At 42.6% G+C, this 24,876-nt stretch overlaps 1 protein-coding gene across 4 annotated transcripts in view; it reads right to left on the bottom strand.

The window, feature by feature from the left end:
* Nucleotides 1-24,876, bottom strand: part of qkia (QKI, KH domain containing, RNA binding a) — a 58,073-nt gene that overhangs the window by 17,874 nt on the left and 15,323 nt on the right. For all 4 annotated transcript variants that reach the window (XM_053845435.1, XM_053845434.1, XM_053845437.1 and 1 more), the window contains exons 2-4: nt 18,399-18,541; nt 9,303-9,419; nt 2,076-2,219 (exon numbers count right to left, since the gene is read on the bottom strand). In XM_053845435.1, the coding sequence (XP_053701410.1) occupies nt 2,076-2,219; nt 9,303-9,419; nt 18,399-18,541 (404 nt within the window). The remainder of the gene's footprint in view (nt 1-2,075; nt 2,220-9,302; nt 9,420-18,398; nt 18,542-24,876) is intronic.

Consider the following 24,876-nt stretch of genomic DNA (forward strand, 5'->3'; position numbering starts at 1 on the left):
TTCAATGGGGCTGATGAGTTAAACACAAAGGTTTATGGAAAGTATTTGTGGAAATTTGTGCATCTGCCATTTGTTTTCATGGCAATGAAAGAATGGCAAAAAGGAGCTCCTGTTCTCTGAGAAAATTTGGAATCCAGAACAAAAAAAAAACAGCATGAGACATTGAAGGTGACAGTCGCAGTGGAGAAGGAGGGAGTGGGACTGAGTGAAGGCAGGATGGAGGCACCTGTTGTGTTGAAAATGAGAGTAACACTCCGTCCCACTGGTCTGTTCAGGGTACTACGACAATTGCTTCTTTCCTGTACCATGACACATTCATTCAAGAGGACATCAGCCACCTAAGAAGAGGGGATGAATGCGGTACCACAAGAGTAAAATCAAAAGAATAAGGCATCTTAATAATGGTCATTGTAAAATGAATGATTCCCTTGTCTTGGCATTTTTAGGATTTGAGATTAGTGAGAAAGTACTTATTCTATAACACTATAACACATAGTACATGTTGTTAAAGGTGTCTGCATTTATTTTATATAAAAAAAAATAAGGATTTAGAATGCTTCGCACGCATGCTAATCCAGGCATAAACAGATGAAACATTGACCAAACTGAACTCAAAATATGGGACGTGGGGTCAAAATTCACAGAGAACTTGGCTCAGTGACCTCATTCCTTGTTTGTTTTGAAGCCATTTACCATTGTCATCGAAGAGCCTCATCCCAGCTTGAAGCCGCATGAATGGGAATTTGGTGAGCTCCGTCAAATCGCGCGCACATACACACACGCCTCTTGAGGAGTCGGGGCAGAGGTTACCTTCAGTTCATCGAGGCTCGGCTGCTGGCTTAACTTGAGGGGCCTTAACGAACCACTCGCCGCAAAGCAGAGGGTTTTTTTTTTTAGCCAAGGCTTTTATTCAAGTGTGTATGTGCATGCATGTGAAAGAAGACTTTGGCAAGTACGTATCGGGGTGCTTGCACTCAGATCTGTATGAGGGCAGGATCAGCTGAGTAAATCCACACTTGAAAGAGCAGCTCTATCAAGCTCTCCCACCCATCTCTCACCGCCTCGGTCTCTCTCATCCTCCCCATGTTCCCGGTTCATAGAAAGTTGAAGAGTTCACGCGACGAGGAGGCACACTAGCGTAACTGAGGGCAAAGTGAAACCTTGAGCTCTACCAATCACTGTCTTCTTGTGTCAGTCAGGGTGAAGGGAGCGACACTATTGTTAATTTTACTTTCACAAACATGTCAATTGTGACGTATGGAAAGTGTCATGCAGGATTTGATTTTTAAACTGAGTCAAGATAATATCGCTCCGCTAAATGGAATTCCTGAAGCTAATAAATTCAGCATGACATAAATGAAAACTGTATGATGCTTTCACAGACAATAATGTTGTAGAATGAAAACATCTAACATGTGCCATGAGAAAATCCAGTTTGATGCAGACACACGAAAAGACAGTGAAGTAGTGCATCATTTTATTCCCTCTCCGAGCTCACATACCCCGACTGCTGGGCAACACAATCCACTCAGCTCTCAGCTTCTATGCCCACCTGGCCAAACCGCGATCAGCTAAAATGATCGCTGCATGCCAAAGAACTACCAGCAGCAACCACTATTGGAACTCTGTGGAAATCAGAGCAAAAGGGAAAGGAGATGTGGCATGTGGCAGACGCAGGAGGAGGGTGCGGCGTAATGATATTTTCCATTGCATGGGGCGAAGCCATCCTGTTTTTGTGGTCAAACAGGATGCTAACAGTGAGATCACAACGGCGTGACATATGCTGCAACCTTCATCCTATTTTTAAGATGAGTGAAGTTGTCTTTTATTCACAGTATGGATTTGTGATGGCTTTATATTTCAAACTTATCTACATGCTTCCCTGCCCTGCAAAAGTTGCTAGTTATTTTTGTGTTTGGGTCAGCATTTCTGCGAGGAGCAGGGGTAAGGCTCAAGTACAAGTGAACATGACTTCCATACAGCTCACATGACGTTATTGACAAAGTCTCGGTTTGAACCGACACACTTGAATTGCAGGTAAGACACAGGCATGTGGCCTTGCGAGGCGTACTTACAGCAGGTACCAGGAGCTTTTTGACCTCCTCCACCGCTCTCCTCATCTTGATTTCAGCTCTGGCCTGTGTGTCCTCCACCGTGATCAGGACATGGAGGTCTTCGTTTAAGTGTTCCCAGTTTGGCTTCCCTCTGTTTTGCTCCTCCTGGTCAGAAGAGAGAGACAAACGTTCGGTGAGAGAGATAGTATTGGCGCGCCAGAACTGCAACAGAGGTCCCGGGAATGACAGCCTTCTGTGAAGAGCAGGATGGCAGGAGCAGCCCCCTTTTCAGTCAGCTATTTAACTCTAACTTAGAAAGGACATGGTTTCATAAGTGCCGCACGTCAAAGCCACAAAGGCAACCGCTTGCCCTGCAGCAATTAATATCATGCCTGGATAAAAGAATCTGACAGATGAAGAGTCTTTAACCCCAGTAACCTGACTCGCAGGACGAAATTATAGTTGATGAATAAACAGAAAGGCTGCAAATTAAACCAGATATCAGAACGTTAAATGCAAATCCAAATGAGCCTTGAGGCATATCCTTTATCTGGGGTTACCGTCAATTATCAAGGGAGGTTCAAATAGAGATGTAAAGAGATACAAATAAATCTGTTAAATAGAAAAAAAATGCCTCTGAATCTAAAGCAGAGACTGGTCATGCATTGTTTCATATTCAGGAATAAACAGTTTAATCAATGGAAATGTTATTCGGCCTCTGGCGACAACTGAAATTTTGACCCCTTGCATCCAGGTGAGCACAATCTGAAGGGGACTTGAACACTCCATGAACCTTAAAAAGTTACGGAAACATGCAGTGCAAATAATATACAGTTCAACTGAAACAAATAATTTGACTCCTTTAACAACACAATCCTATCAACGCGCTTCTTAAAAAAATCTAAACAAAGAACACTAGAGTTGAGTTTGAAACAGTGCATTTTTACAACAAATATGTCAGAAAACATAACAGTAGACGCTGCGAGAAGATAGTGAGCCACATGAAAGGCTTTGGTGGTTGTATCGCATGTCAAGCTCAAACAGGAAAGAGAGAGGTTTGAAAGCCGACTGCTTCACTCCGGATGATGAAAGGTGAGGAGACGAGCTTGAGGTTTTCTTTTAGATTCTCAGATTTTACATAAAAACGAGATAATGAGTGATGAACATCCAATCTAAACCTAATCTCTCTTGATGTGCCACGAGGGGATTCATTGAAGGAGACTCTTAAAATATTCCATTTCCTCGCACACAGATACATTTTCAGACTGATCTGCAGATAAAAATCACACACTCGTCCACCATCTAACAGCCAAATTTGGCCCCTTTGAACTTGGAAAAAAAGGCCCTCAAGACCGACCAGCTAATTAAAACTACATTTGCAATGCGCCTCAATTCAAATCTCTTCTCTATTGCTTGACTAATAATGTCACAGTAGTGGGGAAAGAATTATTATTATGAATTTAAGGGCAGAATACCTGCATATATAAATACATAAAGTCACAAACATAAGATCTATAATCAAAAGTGGCTTCACAGTTCCACTAAATCCTGACTCCCTGAGAGCCCATTTACACACAAACTAGAATCCACACAGACTATATGCATTCTATGCGCTATCGAAGACGCATGTCATCTACAGTAGCTCCCCTCCCATGCAGTTACCTTTCCGGCCATTGATCTCTGCTGCTTCCGTCTTGCCCTAACCCCCACAGTCAACCTACAACACTTTAAGGTGAGGTACTAAGCCGACAATCGCACACGGGGCTTGGAGATTGAGCCGAGTGCCACCCACCTGCATTTTACTCCTCAGAGAACTGTTGCCATGGCACTGCTCTTTACGACGCACACATAAACGCTCAATATTCTACCCTCGTTTCCCCCTTATCCACAGAAGGGGGAGGGCCTACTTCTCAGTTCTGGGCCCATTATTTCCCCATGACTGTTTTGCTTATAGCCTATTAGAGCGCTTAGAGGTGACTCGGCATTTTTCAAGAGCGTGGTGTACAGCGACGCAAGCTTCATTTGACCAAATGACCATTGTAATTGTTGCAGTCCCCCAACTAGATTGGCTCTTAAACAAGCTAAAATGTTGAGCCGTACATATGTAAAAGCCATATTTGTAGCAGTAATGGCTTATAATGGCGAAATTAAGTTGGGCACTTTATCACACTGATAACTGTTGCCAACTCACTAGGGGTGGCAGAGACTGGTATTGGCTGCTCAGTCCTCGGTCTTAGAGTATTACAATACATGAAGCGTATTAGTATTGTGGTACCTTGACTTGCTTCTATGCCTTTGTTAGAGCGGCAAAAAATAAAATTTAATAAGCTAGTTGATCATTTTCTAATGACAATTCTGAATTATTGCTTAAAAAAAGATTATTATTATGATTATTATTGTTCAACTCAGCACAGGACTGTGCCCAACAAGTGGAGAAGAACAAGGTCACTCTTCCCCCTCTGCTGGTGATAGACAGCATGACAATCAGGATGTAGGGCGCAGTTGGTGGGTGAGAAATAAATACGGGCTGAGAGGATGGAATGGTGGAAAGAAGAATGTTCAACCTGCTGGACTTCAAATGGCATGGCAATAATCACATACCACCGTTTAATAGGTCCTGGCTAAAGTATGCGCTGCAAACGCTTCATGTGGATCCAGCATCCAAAATAGAAACAAGTGGAAGGTCCGCTTATCTTCTGCGCAGCCCCAACACCCTTGCTGAGAAAATCCAGCCAGCTTTCACACCCCCATGTTTGGAGTCAATGCTTTTAGGAGCTGCTTTATCTTTGAGAAGAGAAACATGCCAGTCCTTCACCACATATTAATACACATTTTTTTAAAGTAATTGAATAAAGAAAAATGAATCACAGCAATTCAAATGAGTTGAATTGCTTATTATTTCAAATAAATAACATACCTGCAGCAAGGGTCCATTAAAACAAAAAAATCATGGATGTTTTGCCCCCAAATAATTTGACGGCAGTGCGGCAGAGAACTGTCAGTGGCCAGGTCATGACGCACCCTGGCCTTCTGCAGTTTAATGCTGGCATTTCCACGGGTGTGACTGGACAGCCGCTTGAATTACACTTTTGGTATCCATTTTGAGAAATAAATACTTGGGCCTGAACCTCCTGACACATGAATCAGGTCGGTGCCGAAGGTCAAATAAAAGCTAACCGTATTGACAGCACGGAATCAGCAGTCAAGTCAATATTTAGGAGGAGCGCGAAGTGAGAAGAGCTGGACCAAGTTGTGAGTCTAATCTACACTCACAGATGACGCCGATGTTTTCGCACACTCAGCAAAAATAATGAGTAATTCGCGAGGGTCGGAGGAAGCATGGCGACTGAAGAAATCAAATATTGTAAGAGCAAATAAATGACTGCTGATTTTGGATGCGTTTGTCCTTGAATGTCCCATCAAATATTAACACACAGGTCTAAAAGTTCATACTGTAGCGGGCAATATTGAGGGTCGGACATAGAGGAATATAAAACCACAGCACTGAATAAACAGAATCTTTCTGAATGCGATCTGAATTATCGGTTGTTTACAAATGAAGCACATTTTTAACCTCAAAGAGATTGGGTTCCGTGAAGTAGCAAGTGTTTATGAATGCTATCGAAATACAAGCGTTTCTCATCCCTACATGACGTGCTGTTAAACAAATTTATGAGCAGCAACAGCTCATTTTAAAAGGAAGAGCAACACAATAAAGATAATGGTACATTTGTAAATAACTTCCTTTCCTTTGGCTCATAAAATAAAACAGTACTTGAAGCATTTCTACTCATGAGCATCATCACACTTCCCACTTCATCCGCTTTCTGTCTTTTTCATTTTCTGCTCGAACTCCTCTTCTTTTCTCGCTTTTGTTCTCCGTATTCGTCTGCTTTTCTCTCTCTCTCTATCGCTCAGTGAGCAGCTCCACTGAACTGACTCCCCATCAGGCAGAGCAGCCCAGGAGGGAGCAACCAGCTGAATTATTGAGAGCATAAAAACGCTGCCGCTAATGGATCCTGAATAAACACACTGTCTAAGCTGCTGCCGTGGCTTCCTCTCTTGCCATGGGGCATGAAGCTGAAAACACTGAGGCTGAGGCTGTGGAGGCTTTATGTCTGGGGCTATGTCAGAGGCACCGCCGCTATGACACGCCTCTGCTGCCGCAAAAACCCCGGCTGTTCTGCAAACCAACCTGCCACCGACGGTGATTTGCCGACACTTAAGACACTGACGGATAAACTGGTCACTCTAGAACGATGGCTCACTGGACAGTGGTGACAGTTTGTCAGTCAGCAATTTGCCACTTTAGCTCACAATATATTTAACAGCTTACAATCTGTCATGCTTGCAGACTTTTCAAATTCCCAAGATGAAGAATCAGAACCGCCAGCAGCTGCCCCATTTAGATCACTCAAATTGTATTGTTATAATCTCCCAGCGAGTGTCGGAAGCGTCGCAAGGATTTCTCAAACTGCAACTAGACAAGTTTCATTGTGGAAGCACTGGCAATCATTCCTCTGTTTGAAACGGAGGAATACAATAAACAAAGATTTCCATCAATTGAATGTGACATCCAGAGATGGCAGACCAAAATTTCTACCCACTTAGTTTTCTTTCACTCATTATTATTGCCCTAAATGCACCCTTTTTAGCATTTGAAATATCAGTGATAGCACTCCTGGGCATTTTATTGAAATCTGTTTTGTTTTGCTAAACAAAGACGATCCGAGGCCCACATTAAAAAAAACAAACAAACAAAAAAAACAATAACAAATCTAGATGGTAGAACGAGTTGGGGGGAGCAAAACCATGTCCCAAACAACTATTAATAATGTGAATATTGCTGTAAAACACATCTTAAAGAAACCTTCTGAAAGACACAATGGATGCTGCCTTACAAGACAAGCCAGACCCGGCCCTGCGGCTGTACAATGTCCAGATCTAAAATAAAGCAATCTTAAAATGTAACAAAATTACATAGTATTTCAATCAGATTAGTGTTCATTTGTATGTTCCATGTGTATTTTTAAAAAGGTCCCCTGATCTAAAACTGCACACCATACAATCCCTAAAAGATTTGGGGATTATGATGTTAATCAAAATCTTGTAATGAGATAAAACAACGGACAAAAATTTGGATAGTGGATTGAGGTCTCTACTCACCAGAGTGCGTTAATTTCTACTTAACTACTTGACTATCTAATTCCAAAAAGAAAGAACTACGGCACGGCATCTTCATTTTGTTCTGTGATAATGAACACACTCCAAGGGAAATGAGCAAGGGAGAGAAATTAAAATGCGAATGGTGCAGTCGTAAAAGGAAAGAAAATGTTGGCCCTGCAGGAAAGTGGATTATGACTCAGCCGAAAATGTGTTTACATCCTAGCGCATGAGCCGTTGGTGTAACAATGCACAGTGGACTGTGTGTGAGAGAGGGAGGAAGGGAGGGAGAGAGAAGGTGATTCCCAAGCCAAGAGGGATGGAATATATTTATTTTAACTTAAGTAATGGTGCGTGTTACAGTACTGTAGCCTGGAAAACTACAGGAGGAGAAGAAAGATATGCAACTACTCTCACAAAATGGGGCATCTCAGGGTTGAGGAAAGATTTTTTTTTTCCTGGATCTTATACCCAAATAGTATCTGTTTCGCCCCAGTTAGTGTTGATCAAAGTGTTATTATTCAACCAAGGTTTTCATGTCAATAAATCACAACTATAAAGTTTCACAATTTTCTTCAGTGCAGTAGATTATCATCACAGTATGGACAAAAATGAAGATGAAACTTAGGCCTTCAGTGCGCCATGGCGTCTGGGTCTGGCATCAGTGGTGGATATGGATTGTGTATCTACATATAGATGGCAGTTAATTAAGTATTTAACAGCATTATATTGGACTCTTAAATATTTAACCAACAATGTAATTAAAAGTTTGTCTTTTTTTATTTCCTGGCATTAGTTCCCAGCTTTGACCCACAGGTTTTTTCCCAAGGTAGCTTATGAAATATTCAACAAAAGTTAAGGGATGACGGTTTGCCATCTGATTTTGACTGACAAATAATGCACTCATTAATAAGCATGCTAAATCTGCAAACGAAAGAAAGCCACCTCATTTAGAGAGCTCCAACGTAAGCTGAAGTTGATAGCCATGGCAGAGAAAAATGAACCTTGATGTGGCCAAAATGCATCACGGTGCATTTGTTAAGACAGAATCTTGCAGAACAAGCACAATGACAGCCACCGCGATCTGAAGATATGGACACACGCACGCACACATTATCCTTTTATGTCTCCAACCTCAGCTCAGTGTGTCCAGAAATAGAGGCTGCCCCTGGCCTTGGCTGTCTGCCTCAACACTGCCTTCTGTACTTTCCACTGCACAGCGTTTCGTAAATAGATCAGATGTCAGAATTAAGCCATCAGGCATCGACGGTCGCATGTGTCCGCCCCGCGTGTCAACAGACAAGGAAAAAAAATCATGCAAGTGTGACCTTCGAACATCTATCATCAGAAATTGGTCACGAAAACTTTTGATCATATCATGAAGATTCAGCTTCAATGTTGTCAACGGCCAGGATAGTTTTGTCAAGCTAGTGAGTTTGTAGAACAACTACCATAAATTCCAGACTACTGGAAACCAAGCCGCACACACTAAATATAAGAAGGAAAATAGATTGTGTCCATATATAAGCCGCGCCAGTCTATAAGTTGCTCTTGAATCACACTGCCAACACACCTTTTGTTTACATGAAAGAACTTGCATTACACCATTTGTCCATGGCAGAACTTTGGAATATATGCTTTGAGGTAAAAAAGAAAAAAAACGACAGTGATTTTATCGGTTGGTTGTGACGAGGTTCAATATTTTAGTGGCATGAAGCTTGTTTGCCTGTAAAAATCCATATATTAGCCGAGCCGTTGTATAAGCTACAGGGTTCAGACCATAAAAAAGTAGCATCTTATCGTCCGGAATTTATGGTATAAAGTTTTGTGTAAAATGAGAAACATAAACCAATTGTTTTGATTCTGACTATTTTAAGTAACAGTCAAGTTTTAACTCCGAGTTTAGGCTCTTTTACTATTCTCATATTCTCATTCACACTACAGAAATTAAAAAGGACTAGAATGAATCCAAATTGAAGGGTATTTCAAGACAACTTAAAACAAGACAGTGATGACGAAAAACCACCGCTGGACCAATGGAAGACAATAGTTTGACAGCATGATCAAAGATTAATTTCAACTTACCTTTTTTTTGTCCCTCATAGAGCTCTTTCCTCGCACCATGATTTTACATCCCGTTTCTGCTTCCAACTGTTTGGCTGTTAGTCCCCGAGGTCCAAGGATTCTACCCACAAAGTTATACTGCAAAGAAAAGGATATCAGAGTGAATAACGGACATTTAAAGAGCCATCTAACAAAGAAAAGATTAGGACCAGTACAAGCCTAGAAACTGCTATTACAAGTGAAATGGGAGGTCTGTTAAGAGGAGAGACCAGAAGGAAAAGTGATGTGTCAGGGGATGTTTCATCAGAGCAGCCCATTCATTTCAGAGTGGCTTTGCTGCAAAAAGGAAATGTATTTACGGAGTTAAACCCTCTCTACTTGAAAATGCCTTTCAATGGGATAATGGGAAAATGTGTTTGAATAATCCACCACTGTCTTTATCCAGCATACAAACAGAAGGAAGCATCTCATGGGGAGCGAGGGGAGGGGGGAAGGAAAAACAATACTGGTGTTAAAACGGCACACACAGCAAATGACGCACACGGTGACAGGCCGGATAAACAAATACAAGTCGTGTCAAAGTATGAAACATTTACATATTCAGCAGCTTTTCAAATTTTACTTGACAATCAGTCGCCTCACTCGTCAGCCTCTTGAGCTGTTGTGAGAGCTGCGACTCTGCTGCATTAAATTCTTAAATGAAGCCGCATCTGCTTATACACTCCACTGCACTGATGCCTTTACAAAATCCAAAACGCCAACTGAGAAGTCACATTTAATTATGGAGGGATTACAAATTTAATGCCATGTCAGTGCATTTCGTCTGAACTACATAAACAAACAGAGGCATGAGCAGCCAAAGACTTTGGGATGTGTCCTTGTCCAGGATTGTGCTCCCATCTTTGTTTGTCCGTGACAGGAAGCGGTGATCGAGGCCCATGCGAATGAAGAGACAAAATCCATGCTACTGAGGAGTTCCTTTCAGTCTCACTGCGTCTGACCAATTGGCGACCTCCAACCATGCAGGCCATATTCCAGCAAGTGCGTGTCCACGGAAGTATACCAGGGCACCTGTCCGTATAGATCAGCCACCAATAGCGCACACTGGGGCCATGATTTAGAATCTCTATGAAAACATCCAAAAACACTAGCAGTGCCTGAAGGAACACAGGAGGGAGCTGTCAGGCTGCATCACCACTTTCGCGCCAACGAAAAAAAAGGACCCAGAGGTTTGGGATATTTTGTGGAACTCTGCTCTTATGACACATGTGTGGTCGACGCTAACGCTACCCTTTGAGCAATTGTGCAATATGAATAGTGCGAAAGATGCGCAACATGAATAGTGCGAGGCATGCATTTCACTGAAGTCCTCGAATGATTGAGTTTTCACAGCAGAAATTAACTAGTAATCTAACACCAATTTTGGATTAAAACAATGTCCGTCACTTGTACGATATATCGGTTGTAGCCGAAGTGATCCACAGCGTCAGACATGCACTGGTGCAAGAAGTATTGAAGAAAAGAAAGAAATATAAGACATAAAAACAAATGCAAAATATTGGGAGGAAGAGTAAAGAGTTGTCAGGAAAAGAAATTCGGAAGCATTTTTTAAGTGTAAATGAGTCGCCCTCTAGCGGAACTTGATACATCCGCTCTCCAAGAGAAATGTAGTGTCCCAAACGTAGCATGCAAAAGGTAAGCTCGGAGAGTGAAGGCACCGGGGCAAAAAAGGAAGACCTAAGATGCAGTGTTGCAGCTGGATGGGGTACGATACTGGTACCGCCCAACACTACTAAGAAAGCTTTTTAAAGGTTGTCTGTAATCGATGGTGCCTTTTCACGGGACAAGTTGAGACCAAAACCCTTGTTACCCTTGTAATTCAATCCACTTGCAACAGCAAGTAAGAACAAGCTTAATCATTTGAATTTTTATAAGTTTCCAGCTGCCGTACAAAGCGAAAGTTGCCCAACAAAACTGACTCGACAAGGCAAATAATGAAGGATTATTGTAATGCTGCCAATGTCCATTTACCTCTATGAATGTCCCACTTGCTGCGCGGGTTTGATGCTTAAAAGGTTTGCATCAATATTTACGGCCCATTTTACCCAAACCAAGCAGACCCTGGGGCAGGGTTTCAAAATTTGATTCATTAATCTGAATGGATGTGCCTTGTTCCGATTCATAAAATGCCTTTTTGTTTAGACTACAGTGTGTTGAAGGGCCAGTAGTTTGAACCAGAATCTAAACATTACTGTTTCTAATAATACACCAAGTTAAAGGGGAGTTGAAGCATTTACAGTCTTAGTTTACTGAGAATCTGTTCCATCACCTTACATTTTCGTTCTCTAGCACATGCTATAAGATATACTCTGATTACGAAAGCAGCCTTGAGAAAACTTCCAGACCGGCACTAAATGTGAAGACACATCCACAACATCATCTGCCACAACATCCCCTGAGCTTTGACAGCTGATGTGCCTGGTGGCTTCCTGCTCGACAAAAGCACTTTCACATTTTTCTTGTATGCTGTTAGGAAAGGACGACCTCCATTTTAAACCAATGGAAAGCACAGACAATGGAGCGACAAGCGAGTGAGTTATCAAAAGGGTACAGAGCCATCGAGTCTGCCAGGGACTCCACTCAGCACAACTAGAGAAGTAGGACAGATACAGTGCCCTCTGCCAAAAGTGCTGGCTCTTAACCTCCTCTTGTAAAACTGCAGCGCCTCTTCTGTGCAAACTAAAAAAAGCTCTTTTGCAAAGTCAAGTTAGTCAAAGTTAGTATCAGTCATAAGAATTCGACACTTGTGCAGCTAGAACTGTGCAGGCGTTAAAAACAATACATGCAAATTAGAGTAGATGCAAAATGATTAGTCTGATCATTAATATTTCCCTTATATTTCACGATAGCACAGTTAATATTTCCCTTATATTTCACGATAGCACAGCTGAAGAGAGAAGGGACGTAGATCTTCTCCATGGAGAAACATCCGTGGAGACACATTGAAATGAGCGGAACTGCAATGGCTTGAAAGATCAACTGAAACTGATAAGACTTAAAAAAAACACAAGAAATACTACATAGCACAATACTACACAAATTCTGAGCAGGGTAATATTGTTTTTAGGGCCTAACAGTAAAACAGAATTTGCCAGCGTTTCAGCAGCTCAAAGAAGCGCTGGAGACTTGGGAGTGGGATTAATAACTTTCCCCCACAGCAACATGAACACAGAAGAGCACTAGGTTGTCCAAAAGACAGTGTGTGGAATAAAACGACAGACACACACTCAAACTCACAAAGTCCCCTTCAGGACGAGGGCTTACATTGACATTAAAGAGACTTTGTTTAGCCAGTTATCACGACTCCACAGGCGTTACAGGGCACGTTGTGTACATACAGGCCTCTGTCGCCGTTTGTTTGTGCGGGGGGATTGTGTGTGGAAATCACAATGCAAGTGAGTGAATGAACTCTTACACCCAAGGCACCCCATGCTGCTCGTCGCATGAGTTCGTGTGTGCACAAAAATGTGTGTTTTTTTTTTTTTCTTGTGTGAGCAACTATGAGACAACAGCGGATCCAGCGACAATGCTCAGAGAAGCAGAACAATTGTTCCTTTGACAGTGTTTGTTTGTGGTGGTGGGGAGACAGGAAATGAGATCACGCTGAGGGCTCTGGCAGTGTGCGACGAGGGCTTATCAAAAAGCTGAGCCAGGCGAGAAGGAGAATACCAATCAGTTATTAACCAGCCTCACTGGACTTATGGAAATTAGGAACGGTTGATTCTGGGCAACGAATAAAGGCAAGGTGAAATCCACGGTCATGACAGACGTTCTCATCTTTCCTTTTTATTGAATCCCAACCTTAAACTTCCGCCCAGCAAAATACACTGAAACCGTTTTCGTACTGCTTTAAAGGTGTGACCTGCTATCCATGGCGCCATGCATTTCACACTTGTGAAGCAGGGCATGGGCGGGAGAGGGTCTTTATTTTCAGCAAATAAACATGCATTTTAACAGGTTGGATTATTGATGCTAAAATGACAGGAAACAGGAAGACTGAACACCAATCTGAGAAGTGGGTTGCAGTGCACATACCAGACCTTTAGGGGGCATTGTAATGCTCTAGCAACAATCAAAGAAGGTATGGCATGTTCACGGTCGCCCTCTACTGCATGGTGTTGCCCTGAGGCAACAGCCCACATTTCCGTGTCTCAAACTGGGCCATAATCGATATATTAATATTGATACATTTTCAGGGACTCCAAAGGTCCCAGGGTGAAATGTGTTCATCCCCAAAATTAAAAAGTCATGCAGCCCAGGGTTAAGAACCTCGAGTCAGTGCTGCAACAATCCTAAAGTGGAACTAGATGATGATAAAGTCCGCCGACTTGGTGAAGCTGTGAGTCATGTGAGGCACTGAACTGTACGTTTTAAAATATAATCGCTCAGTATCCTGTTCAGAAAAACTGCGGCTCAGGTGACACTGCCCCTTCTCTGAATCATCAAACCTCCCAAGTTCAATGTCACTCGCCTGTATCTTAATGAGGAGGTGGCCCTTCATTCAATTAATCCCGAGTTACCATGGCTTCCATTCTGAGCCTAATAATAGATGCAAAGAAGCATAATAATGGCCAGGTGACTGTTGAGCGAGGGAGGGAGATTGGGGGTCAGTTGGGAAGGAAGTGAGGCCGACAAATTAAATTTAGATTCCAGGGGTGACATTCTTGCCGGAAGACTTCAAAGCTGTCTGTTTTCCTTGCATATCCGGCATTTACCGTCTAATCCATGACTCCTTGGATAATTCTGCTTGGTTTATTTCGGGGTTTCAGGCAGGGTGAGGAAAAGACGGGGAGTCATGGATTGATGTCAGCTGAAAGTTTTGGAAGATTGAGTGACGAGTGCAGAGCTAAGTTCGTAAACTTCTAGTCAGACGTAATGACATGGTGAAGACGACTACGAAGACACGGAATCGTATTTGATTTCCATGGAAGTGTGAAGAGCAGCGGTGACTAACTGGCATCAGCAAAGAACAGATGAGTGCTCATTCAAAGAGTGGGAACAGTGGGGCATGACATTAACTGTGCAATGGTACTTTACCGAAGGGCTGTTATGAACCATGGTGAATGTGGAATCCAAGTTGGTCATGTGTGCTCACCATACAATTATATTAGCAATGCATGACTGTGGGCTGTTGCCACTAATCCATCAGCTGCTATTGCTCACGTTTGATGGCAACTCTGTTGCTGTCATTGGCAAAGCTAACCCAGAGGATTCTGCACTGAATCGTGAAGCTAGTTGGTTGCTACTCAACCAGATCCTGTGCCATGACTATGTTGACCGCAGAGAGAGACTAGAGAGTTGCACATGTTGTGTCACTGAGAATAAAAAGGAAGCATCCTTTGCTAAACACCGTGTTTTGGGCGGCCACGTATATGGAATCTAATTCTGGTCTGGCCATGCTAAAGTGAGAATAGTCAAGGTATATTCCGAGGTCTGATAATGACTTAAGGGGGTCAGAAGGATATCAGGAACTGGCACGATAAGGGATGACACCCTCATGGGAGCAAGCTTAATTACTTTCCCTTAGCTGGAAAGGAGCTGAGCAATTTTGCTGCGGTGAAACCGTGAGATTCGGGACACCCTGTCAACTCACACCTCCATCGCCTCTTATTTTTATCCTTTTTGTCCTGCGTGCATTGCACTGAGAGGCCAGGACGGAAGCTTGTTGCTATTCCAAAAAAGATTGGAACCCAGAGGCAAATGCATACAGAACATTAACATGCTGTCCACATCCTAAAATGTCTCCACATCTTGAGTCAGTAAATCAGATGTAATCATCTGAACACTCCACAGAGACCGTGCACTGAAGAAAAATACATTCTTTTAAGACTTCTTTTAGATTCTGTATCATGATATCTTTCAAGGGTCACAGGAAAAAAAATGAGCCCTTTGGTTAAATGTGTACAAGAATAAAGCAGGGGGATTTAAAAATAAAAATGGTGCCCAACAGCAACGGCCTTTCACAATATGTTATCTTTATCAGGAACGAGGGAATGTTTTTCTAATTTTAATAAGAAGCTGAGTAGCGTTGAGAAAACATTCCCGCAAAGAATAATGGAGTGGAGCATAATTTAGAATTTATACCTCAAGGTCCATGTCATGCATTCTGCCCCATATCGCTGAAACAAGCTGAGGCTTACTGCTACAGTTTTAATTTGCCCCTTTGTCTAAGGTTTAGCTATATTATCGACAAAAAAGTGAAGTGTCTAAACATCAGGGGCCAGGTAGATGCCTCCTTTTCTTAAACATTTTTTTTGGCTTTTAAAATGCCAATAATTTGTTCCTATAAATGGATTCTTTCCTCTTCAGTTTTCCAGCAGAAGTGGCCTTTAACCCCACAAACATTTTGGCAATTGACTTGAACAGGTCTTCATGAGAATATTTTGTTAGCAGTCCCGATTACAGCAGCAGATTTTGGACAGCGGTCAAAGGAAATTTGCACATGGTTTATAGCTGAAGACGGTCCCTTTAAAACACTTTATTTAACGTGATAATTTCCCATCTTTTCATGGTACTTCAGTCCCTCGGATTCATTGCATTTAAAGAGTAACCAACAATCACTTCAAACATTTAACAGTTGGGGAACTGTAAGCACACCAGGAATAAAAGGAGACAGACGGGCATTTAAAAGACATGTCACACATCCTATCAGATGTCTGAAGGTCAGCGAAAACGGCATGCTGAGCTGTCAGTCAGTCGCCATTAAATGTGTGCGCGTGTGCTCGCGTGTTTAGCAGAGAGCCACAGATAGCATTTAATTGAAAGTTGAAGTTATCAGATAGTCAGCAACACAGCTGTCAGTCAAAAGGCAGTCGCCACTGTGATGCCTCCCAGTGCTCTGCATCACTGACAACACCAAGCGATGGCTGAATCTGAAGAATGGTGGATGGAAACGTAGACAAATAAGAGACAAGGGGGCGAGGTGGCACATTTCCAGACAGATGTGGAGCACACAGCCAAAAAAGGCAGGACACATTTAAGCAAATTAGTGTGGAAGCATGCGGCTGTGGCAAGTTCTGTGGAGGAAGTGACATCCAGACACTGGGAAAATCTAATTGACTTCTAGGGAAAGCAGACGTGCAGGTGAGGGGGAAAACCACATGTGAGGGCACAGCGTCAGGACACTGTGAGCAGCAGAGGGAAGCTGATGCAAACGGCAGAAGGTCTGGAATACGATAAAAAAAGAAGAAGCCGGGGGAGGGGTGAGGAGAGGCTGAAGGAATCTGGGAAATCAGAGCGAAAAGTGAGAGGGGGGGACAATTCCCCAGTCTAATAATCATCATTACAGTTTCCCCTCCTTTTAGCGAGGGCGCGATGGGGATTGGAAGTGACAGCTCATCCCTCGCTCCTCTATTTTTCACAAACCAATTTGAACCTGAAACAGAATCATCCCCTCCATCAGCCCAAAACCAAACACTTCCATTATTTAATCTTGTTGACAAAAAAGTAAGCGGATCGGAGGACATACTTAACCCTCGCCAGGAGCGCAGACTATGAAAACAATCTGCGCTTTTAAAATGGAAATGAAAAGAAAAACCCACCAACATAAAAAGTTCTCGCAAAACGGCTTCACTTGAGCTCCGAATGAAAACTAGAGGCTCAAGTGGAGACTCGAAAGACTTCAATATTATCTAGGATTACCAGAACTTGAGAGAAATAGAGACACAAAAACACAACTAGTGGCTGATTCCTCATCATATTTCCACACATAGAAAAGCCATTTGACATCATCTGCTTCCCTGTTTAACTTCATGAGTGTGTGGTGAATCAACTATAAATAGCAGACACATCCAGGTTCTGTCATCATGCGTGCGGTGGTTAACTATTTCTTGCTACTATCATTAGCAGGCCACAAGAGGGAAGAAACTTTCCTGGCTGGATCTGCACGGCAACAAAGGTGAGAGGGACTGTAAAAGGTCGACACGCTTTTAATAGCAGGTGTGTTTCCATACTGGAGTGCCGTTCAACTGACATGGACGGGACATAATGTCCCACACACTTAATTTCCTCTGCAGGAAGCACGAGAGCTAAAAGCTATTCAAAGCAGGTTCGGATTCATAACAGATATAGGACGACCCATTTTAGCCGGGGCATGACGCTAACTGCCAGATTAGATAATGGGTGTTTCATCCTAACTGAGATGCTGCTGAAAGATTTAATTAAGAAGTACATATTTCATAAGCTGGGAAGCCAAACTCAGGGCCAGCGGGCAACATCCGGTCTGTGATTCAATGAGATGCACGCTATTAATAGCTGCCTTTAAGAAGCACCCGCACTGCAAGTCCCATTATGCACCGCAAAGACACGCAGCTCTGGATCAATAGAGTGATCAATCTAGATCAAATCTGGATTCCAACTTGTGGGTGCTCTCATGTAGCCTAAGAGCTATTTTTACTGTTCTTTTGGTATCAAAAATAATGTAAACAACCTGAAGTAAATAAAAAAAAAATTAACTTCCCTGGATTGAGAAGCATATTTCTGCCAGCAGGGGGCATCTGCATCAAACCAGATGCTGATGTATGCTGCTGTGTTTTCCCTACACAGCCATCCATTAAAACCAAATCTGGAGAAACAATGACCACAGAATTGTGGTTGTATTCTCCACTAAAATAGCTGTCATCCATAATTAAGGAAGGCTCGGCTGCTGGAGGTGCAACGGAGCTCACCAGTTGGTTAATTTAGCTTGTGCTCTGATGCAGACACTGACAGGTCTGCGGGTCAGCTAGCTGCTAAAGCTTAGCTGATCCAATCCAGTCCCAAGTGCCCTTTATCAATCCTGTCAAGGGGAAAATGCAATCCACGCCTGGCTGGGCCGTGCCCTGCTCTCTGCTGTCTCTTATCCTGGCGTCACCTCCCTCCATTCATTTCCTCGGAGCAAGCAGCTGGGATTACCACGAGGAGCAAGTCCTGCTTCTCAAGACGTGACACAACGGATTGTGTGGGTGAGTGTGTATGTTTGGAAGCGATTATGACCGGCAGTAGGTGGGGGACTCGGTGCTAACCCACCGCACAGACAGTAATTCTGATTCAGAACAGTTGTATTGAAAGGTGACTTACATCCGGGTACTCTTTGACAGGCACAAACAATTTTTCCTGCAGGTGGACGATGGGTCCCAGAGGCTCAGGAAGCTCGAGAGGATGTCTGTCCACAAGGCCATTCACTGTGTCGCTGTACATGTCTTTGCGTACTCTGTTGATCTCTGAAACACAAGACACATCACACACTCGGTCAATGGAACGTCACATTGAAAACATGGTTATTAAGCATGACGTACAATCATCTCCTGCAAAATTACAAAGGGCTGGAGCTCAACCCATCCCAGAGCACACACTCCCTGGCAGCTATTATCCAACAGAGCAGGTAGACGGACGCGACGCCGAGAATCACTCAAGCTCAGATATAAGCCATCAGATCTGATCTTCTGTCAGATATAACTAATGGGTCTCTCCACACAAACGGAGCCGGACCAGAACCCTGTTGCACCGATCTTAACCTCTAAATCACACAAACCCCCATAAGTGCTTGCCCTCACAATTTTGAAAGCTGCCGAGTTGGCAGGAATCAGGAGAGGCATCATTCATCCAGCGTATCCAGTTCTGTGTGAGATCATCAGCTGGACCAGAATGAATTGCAGCAGTTGTAACACCCATACATAAAAGATGTGATTAGAAAAAACACTTTCAATTCCACTCACGGCCTGAAAAGCCGTCAAAAGTAGGACACCACAGAGAACATTGTGTGCACTTTTTATTTCTATATTTTCACTTCATAACTGGATACAAGTTTCACAACACTGTAGACTGGGGGACACATTAACTATTAATAAGCTAATTACGTTTTTATTGGTGTTAATAATGAGTAATGATGGCGCTGTTTTGAGTTAAGCTTCACTGACCATTCCAGGGCAAAACCTGGCTACAGGCTAATATGTTGCCATTACACATCAGAGTAAGTCATTTATTTATGGAAATATGTGCTCCTTAATCTTAAGTGGAACCAAATAAACTGCAGTACGTTCCTTTCTGCAGAGCAGGAGAACACTCCTCCTCTTGACACCACTTATCACTGCCTCAACAATGTGACTGATGGATTTATGGACAGGCACATAGATGAACATCTGGCCTGCAGCTGTGTGGACCACACCTGGGGGACACATTAGAAGTGCAAAAACAAGACCCAGAACAGTGTCTTTCCGAAGTAGTGAATCACAGACGCAGCCACACCCGGTCCACCAAAAAATCATTAATCATGTTGCAGGATTTGCCAGAGAATTCTCTACACCATTGTCATATACAATGGATATACTCTTAATGTAACATATGCAATTTAAAACTCCCTTCCTACTTTCCGGGGGGAGAAGCATGTGTCACTATAAAGCTATGATGATGCCTTCTATTTATGAGTTATAACTTACACATCTTTAAACTGCATGAACTACATGCAGATTAGAAGAAAACAGATTAAAAACATTTAACAGTAAGCGTTTACTCTCGCTGAAGAAATACAACTTCGTAACTGGTGATAGCAAAGTGTCACAACTTGGCTGCAGTACTTTGTGCTTTAAATTGACTTGTAATATGTTCTTGAAAGTGGATGCAAAGGGAAAAAAAGAAAAATAGTCATTTTTTTTCTTTTTTTGCATGCATCCATCCATCCATGTTCAGTTAACCACTGCTTAAACCTGTTCATGTTTGCGGGGAGTGCTGAGGCCTATCCCAGCAGCCATTGGGCGGGAATACACCCTGGAAAGGTTGCCAGTCCATCACACTGACACTTTTTTATTTTTGAAATTATTCTACATCCATTCCATCATGTTATAAAAGAGGAATAGGATCATTCAGAAATCAATGGAGGGCCCAAAGTGGCCCACTCTGAACGAAGTATATATACTTCCAAGGATTCAATCTTACACAAAACACACCGTAAACATAAGACAAGTTTCAATATTCAAGAAAGAAAAAAAATAACCTGGTACGACTTGCGGCATTTCCTATCCGCAATCGCTTGGTTGATTTAGTTTAGTGAGTAGTTTTTTGTTTCCTATTGCCCGATAGATTAGCTCATTGAGAACAAATGCAGTAATTTTTAATAAAATCCATTCACAATTTTTCTAGTTATGGTGTTTACAAAAAACTGAGTTAGACATTACATCCACCACTCCTCCAGGGTCAATGAATCAAAACCGCCACACCGACAAACAAACAAACAAAAAAAAGTTTGTCTTTTCAGTTTTTTAACAACGTGACCAACACTTCAGCAGATGACCAATAAAGACAGATCATGAATGGAATATTCCAGAAAAGCTTCTAAGACAGGCAAGACATGGGGAAAGACTTTGTAATCCCAGACTCAAAAAAGTGAAATGTAAATGATCTTCAATCCAAATGGAATAATAGCACCAGGCTGGTGGGCAGCTATAAATAGAGGGTAACACAACTGACCACACAAAAGTCTGGAACAAAAGCATTAAAATTGTGGAAATGTGGTTTCAATCACCCACTGCATGTCTTTAATGTGCATTTTGGAAACTCATTGTCTGTGAAAACTGAAGGGAGTTAATCAAATCATAAACTACAAAGAGCACTTGTGCAATTTGTGGCTTTTTATTTGGTAAACTGCGATGAATCTGTGGGCTATTAACAGCCCCCTGCTGGGCTTTCAGCACGGGTGAAGGAATCATCAATAATTAAAGCGTGACGATAGCTCAACGGTTTAAAAGGGAATAAAGGGAAAAAATACGAGTCACTGTATCTATATTGAAATTTGTTTTCAAAGGAAAACAAGGGAATGTGAAAATAATTGTGCGCACCTCTCCGCCCATTTCCTCCCGCTGAAATGCCACATTAACATAAAAGGGCCGCGCAGAGCCATCAATGGAGACGTGCGACATTTGACAACCTCTAATTTCGACGTGCCAAGTCTTTTTCTGAAGCGCCGCGCTCACCTAAAAATTACCCCCTGCCTCGCCTGACCGGCAAAATCATTCGTCTAGCTGTCCACCCCCAGCAGAAACTGTTGAGTCGAGAAGAAAAGAAGAGGAACAAACAAAAGGTGATTGTTACTGTGCCGTTTTATGGCTTAAAATGAGAATTTCAATAGTTCAGCATCCCCCTCATCCTGTAACCTTAGTGCGCCTAGCTGACTCAGCAAACTGCCACTTTCCTTGTCAAACATCTCTCAGATGAGGTTCCGGAATAAGTGATTTTCTTCACACATTCACCAAGCTGACTTGGCTCACATTTATTCACCTTGTCGTGAACTATAAAAACGCGGTCAGTTTCGGTTCCCCACATTCCCACCCTTTCATGATAAACCTTGCTATGTAAAAGGGAACATTGCGTTCTCCGTCAGTGGATCCACCGGGGGGATTTTAAAAGCTCCTCTGCTCTGGAGTCTTGGCAATAAGAAAAGATATAAAAGTCAAAAGGTGGCGAACTGAGAAATGGAGATGAAAATCTGGGTAATGAACAGAAAAGGGGATTGGAGGGCAAGGACAAGAGGATGTGGCTTAGAAAGGGGCTTATGCTGACTATATATACATAGCACAGGTGTTTATTTAATACAATTCAAGTGTATCATGAGACCTAATGTGTTACATGTAACCAGGATTTTTTTTCCTGACTATTTGATCTCGCACAATATATGGAGCACGTTTCTAGAGTCCAAGGTACTTTCAGCCTGAGCACATTCTAAACTGAGAAGCTTGACTCTGACACTGTTGAGGCAAAGAAAACGCAGGTAAGTTTGAACCTTTAAACAATTGCAAAGCTAAATTTAGTATTTTGGATTTATTTTGCTTCTTTGGAGGCAACAACTGAATTGTCTGCCCATCCCATCGAGGCACATTGGGTCTGAAACTCCTAGCTAAAAACCTGATACACTGCCATATTGTCATATCTTCAGATGTAGTGAGCTGATAGACCAGACAAGGACTTCTTAGTACATTGGGAATCCAGCGCCCTGTTGCCAGGAAAAGTGATTCTCCCTGTAATCTTTCTGCGCTGCATGGCAAAGAGGAAATTCATCCCAGATGAAAATTAGTTTTAATGGTCAGGATTTGGGAAAACATGGACGACAATCTGCAGTTGGAAGTAATCGCAAACTAGTCCTTTTCATGGAAACATCATGATAGTGAGATCAACTGTTGCATAGTCACCAGTCAAACAGGGTTGTAAGGAAGTGACAGTACAAAATTAAAAACGGAATATTACATCAACACTTCATCTTCCAGTCTGACACTCGAATAAGCGAAGGAAACTACAAAACACAAATGTGACCTCGTGTTCAGGGACTAGGCAAAACAAGTCTGAGACAAGACGCGAGCCTTTTCAAATAAAAGCGTCACACCAACAATCACATTGCGACTGGGATTTGGGTATTTAGCGCATTCCTGCCCTTTCTTCACAGTGTGGATGACTTTATCCATGGCGACACCCTACTTCAGGAGCTTGGCACGCCGAGCACATGAAAGACACAAGTCACTTTAAAAGCAGCGAGCCGAAATATAGCTAGCATTTGTGAGGGTGACTGATCCATGAATACGTATGAATTCCCAAGGCTTATCATCAACTTGCAGCTGCCTCGCCCTGCTTTATGATGATTTTTCGCTCTTGCGGTTTTATTTATACTTCCTAATCATTGATTTAACAGTAGGCCTACACAGCATCCGCCTTTGATCTTCACGAACAAACTATTTCTGGGTCCTTAATGAGGCTGATGTGCTATCAGCATAGTTAGGAACAGATACTCCAAAACAAAAGATTTAAGCTTAGAAATATGTCCCTTTGTAATGCAGGATGTTTCCACCCTGGTCCTCACAGCAGCCAGCAGCACCTCTGCCAGAGACTTTGAATGTAAATATTGACATCACGAGGTTTTAAAGATATACGTTATGTCCTATTAAATATTAAGTTGGTGTGAACAAGGATCATGAAAAATTCAGTTCAGAGAAATAAATCTGTCTTTGTTCAAGTGACTCAGCCGCAAAGTTCCGGGACCCTGACATGATGTGGATATAAATGCCAGCCCCCACAGACCACGGGGTCTAAATGGCTGTGGATAGAAATGACGGCAGTGTCCGCTGGCAGCCACAGAGAGAGAGATTTATGTTTTGTGTGTGTGAGGGATTCTCCTAATGCTGGCTGGGGGAAAAAGCTCCAGCGTCAGGTCTTTCGACCAGCGAGGCCACTAAATAAACCACCGGTGTGACATGGTAGCAAGATTTGCTCTCGCAACAAGACAGATTTTCACTTGCTTATTCATGGAAATTAAGTTTCACAGTTATATTTTATGCGTTTCAGGGTTCCCCTCTGGACTTTTTCTCGTGGTAGGGGTCTCCTCCACCTTGCTTGGCCATCCATAGGGTACATCCTTAGCAATTCCTAGCAGTTCCTAAAGAGACGAGAAGGTATTCCCGTCATTGCAAGTCACACTTGACTACATAATCGCCATCAACAACCAAAAATCACAGTGTAAGGGAACAAAATCCCAGCTGTTTAAGTGCCGGGGAGAACCCTGTGTTCATAATCGCTTGGACAAATTAAAATGATTTGTCGGTTAAATGTCGTATGCAGTGTTTGCACGGCAAATTCCACAACTTCTTAAAATGTGGAGGAGCGCGTGGACTTCCAGCAACGATCCAGACTCCATGAACTATCAATTCCGTCGCAGGATTTTAGCTAGGAGGGCGTCTGCAAACAATGAAAAAAATGGACGCATGATTATCGGCCGTATCTTGGCCGCCAGATGCCACCATATATGACCGTAATCTGGTGACCAAGCTACAGTCGAGAATCGGGCGTCCATTTTTTCATGTTTTGCAGACGCCCAGACACCCGCCTAGCCTGATTCTGTGCCCTGTGATAAACATTTCTTTGTAAATAAAACTGAGTGGGTGGAGACCTTCTCCTAGTAAGAGGGAATCACGGTGTACTATACTTAATAATAATGGATACTAATTTCTTTAAAGACCAAAGCAAACTGAGTGTGAACGTATAGAACACAAAAATAATACTGGCAATATGTTAAATAGATTACCAGTCACGATCTTAAGAAAAAAATAAAAAAGAATGTTATGTACAGACACAGATGCACAATCTCCCTACTTGGACTGAACGTTTAAAAACACCCACCAAAGCGAGCTTAATGAGCTTTTGCACGTTCACAGGAAAGTCTGTCCCCGAGAGAGGGAACCCACAGAAACAACACGCCAGACAGAAAACAAGCCTGGAGAAATCTCTGCAAAGCAACCAGTGCAGCAGGAAATAGAGCACAACCTCTGTTCTGGCATGCTTGGCTGGCCACTGCCTCAAATCAAGTCCAAACTTATAGACAGCAGGCAGAAAAAAACGATTACAGAACTCAGCTGATCTCACGGAATGATTCAACAGCAAAAGATCCCCTGATGCTTCCAGGCTGGTGTACGCTTACTTCAGATGTTGGTCTGCTTGTGTGGCGTAGTGAAATAGAAAAATACTGATGCTGTGAAAATATTTATGCAACAAGGTTACAATTAATATGAACATGCTCTAGTCC

Source organism: Synchiropus splendidus, chromosome 16 (genome assembly GCF_027744825.2).
Source record: "Synchiropus splendidus isolate RoL2022-P1 chromosome 16, RoL_Sspl_1.0, whole genome shotgun sequence".
Lineage (NCBI taxonomy): Eukaryota > Metazoa > Chordata > Actinopteri > Syngnathiformes > Callionymidae > Synchiropus > Synchiropus splendidus.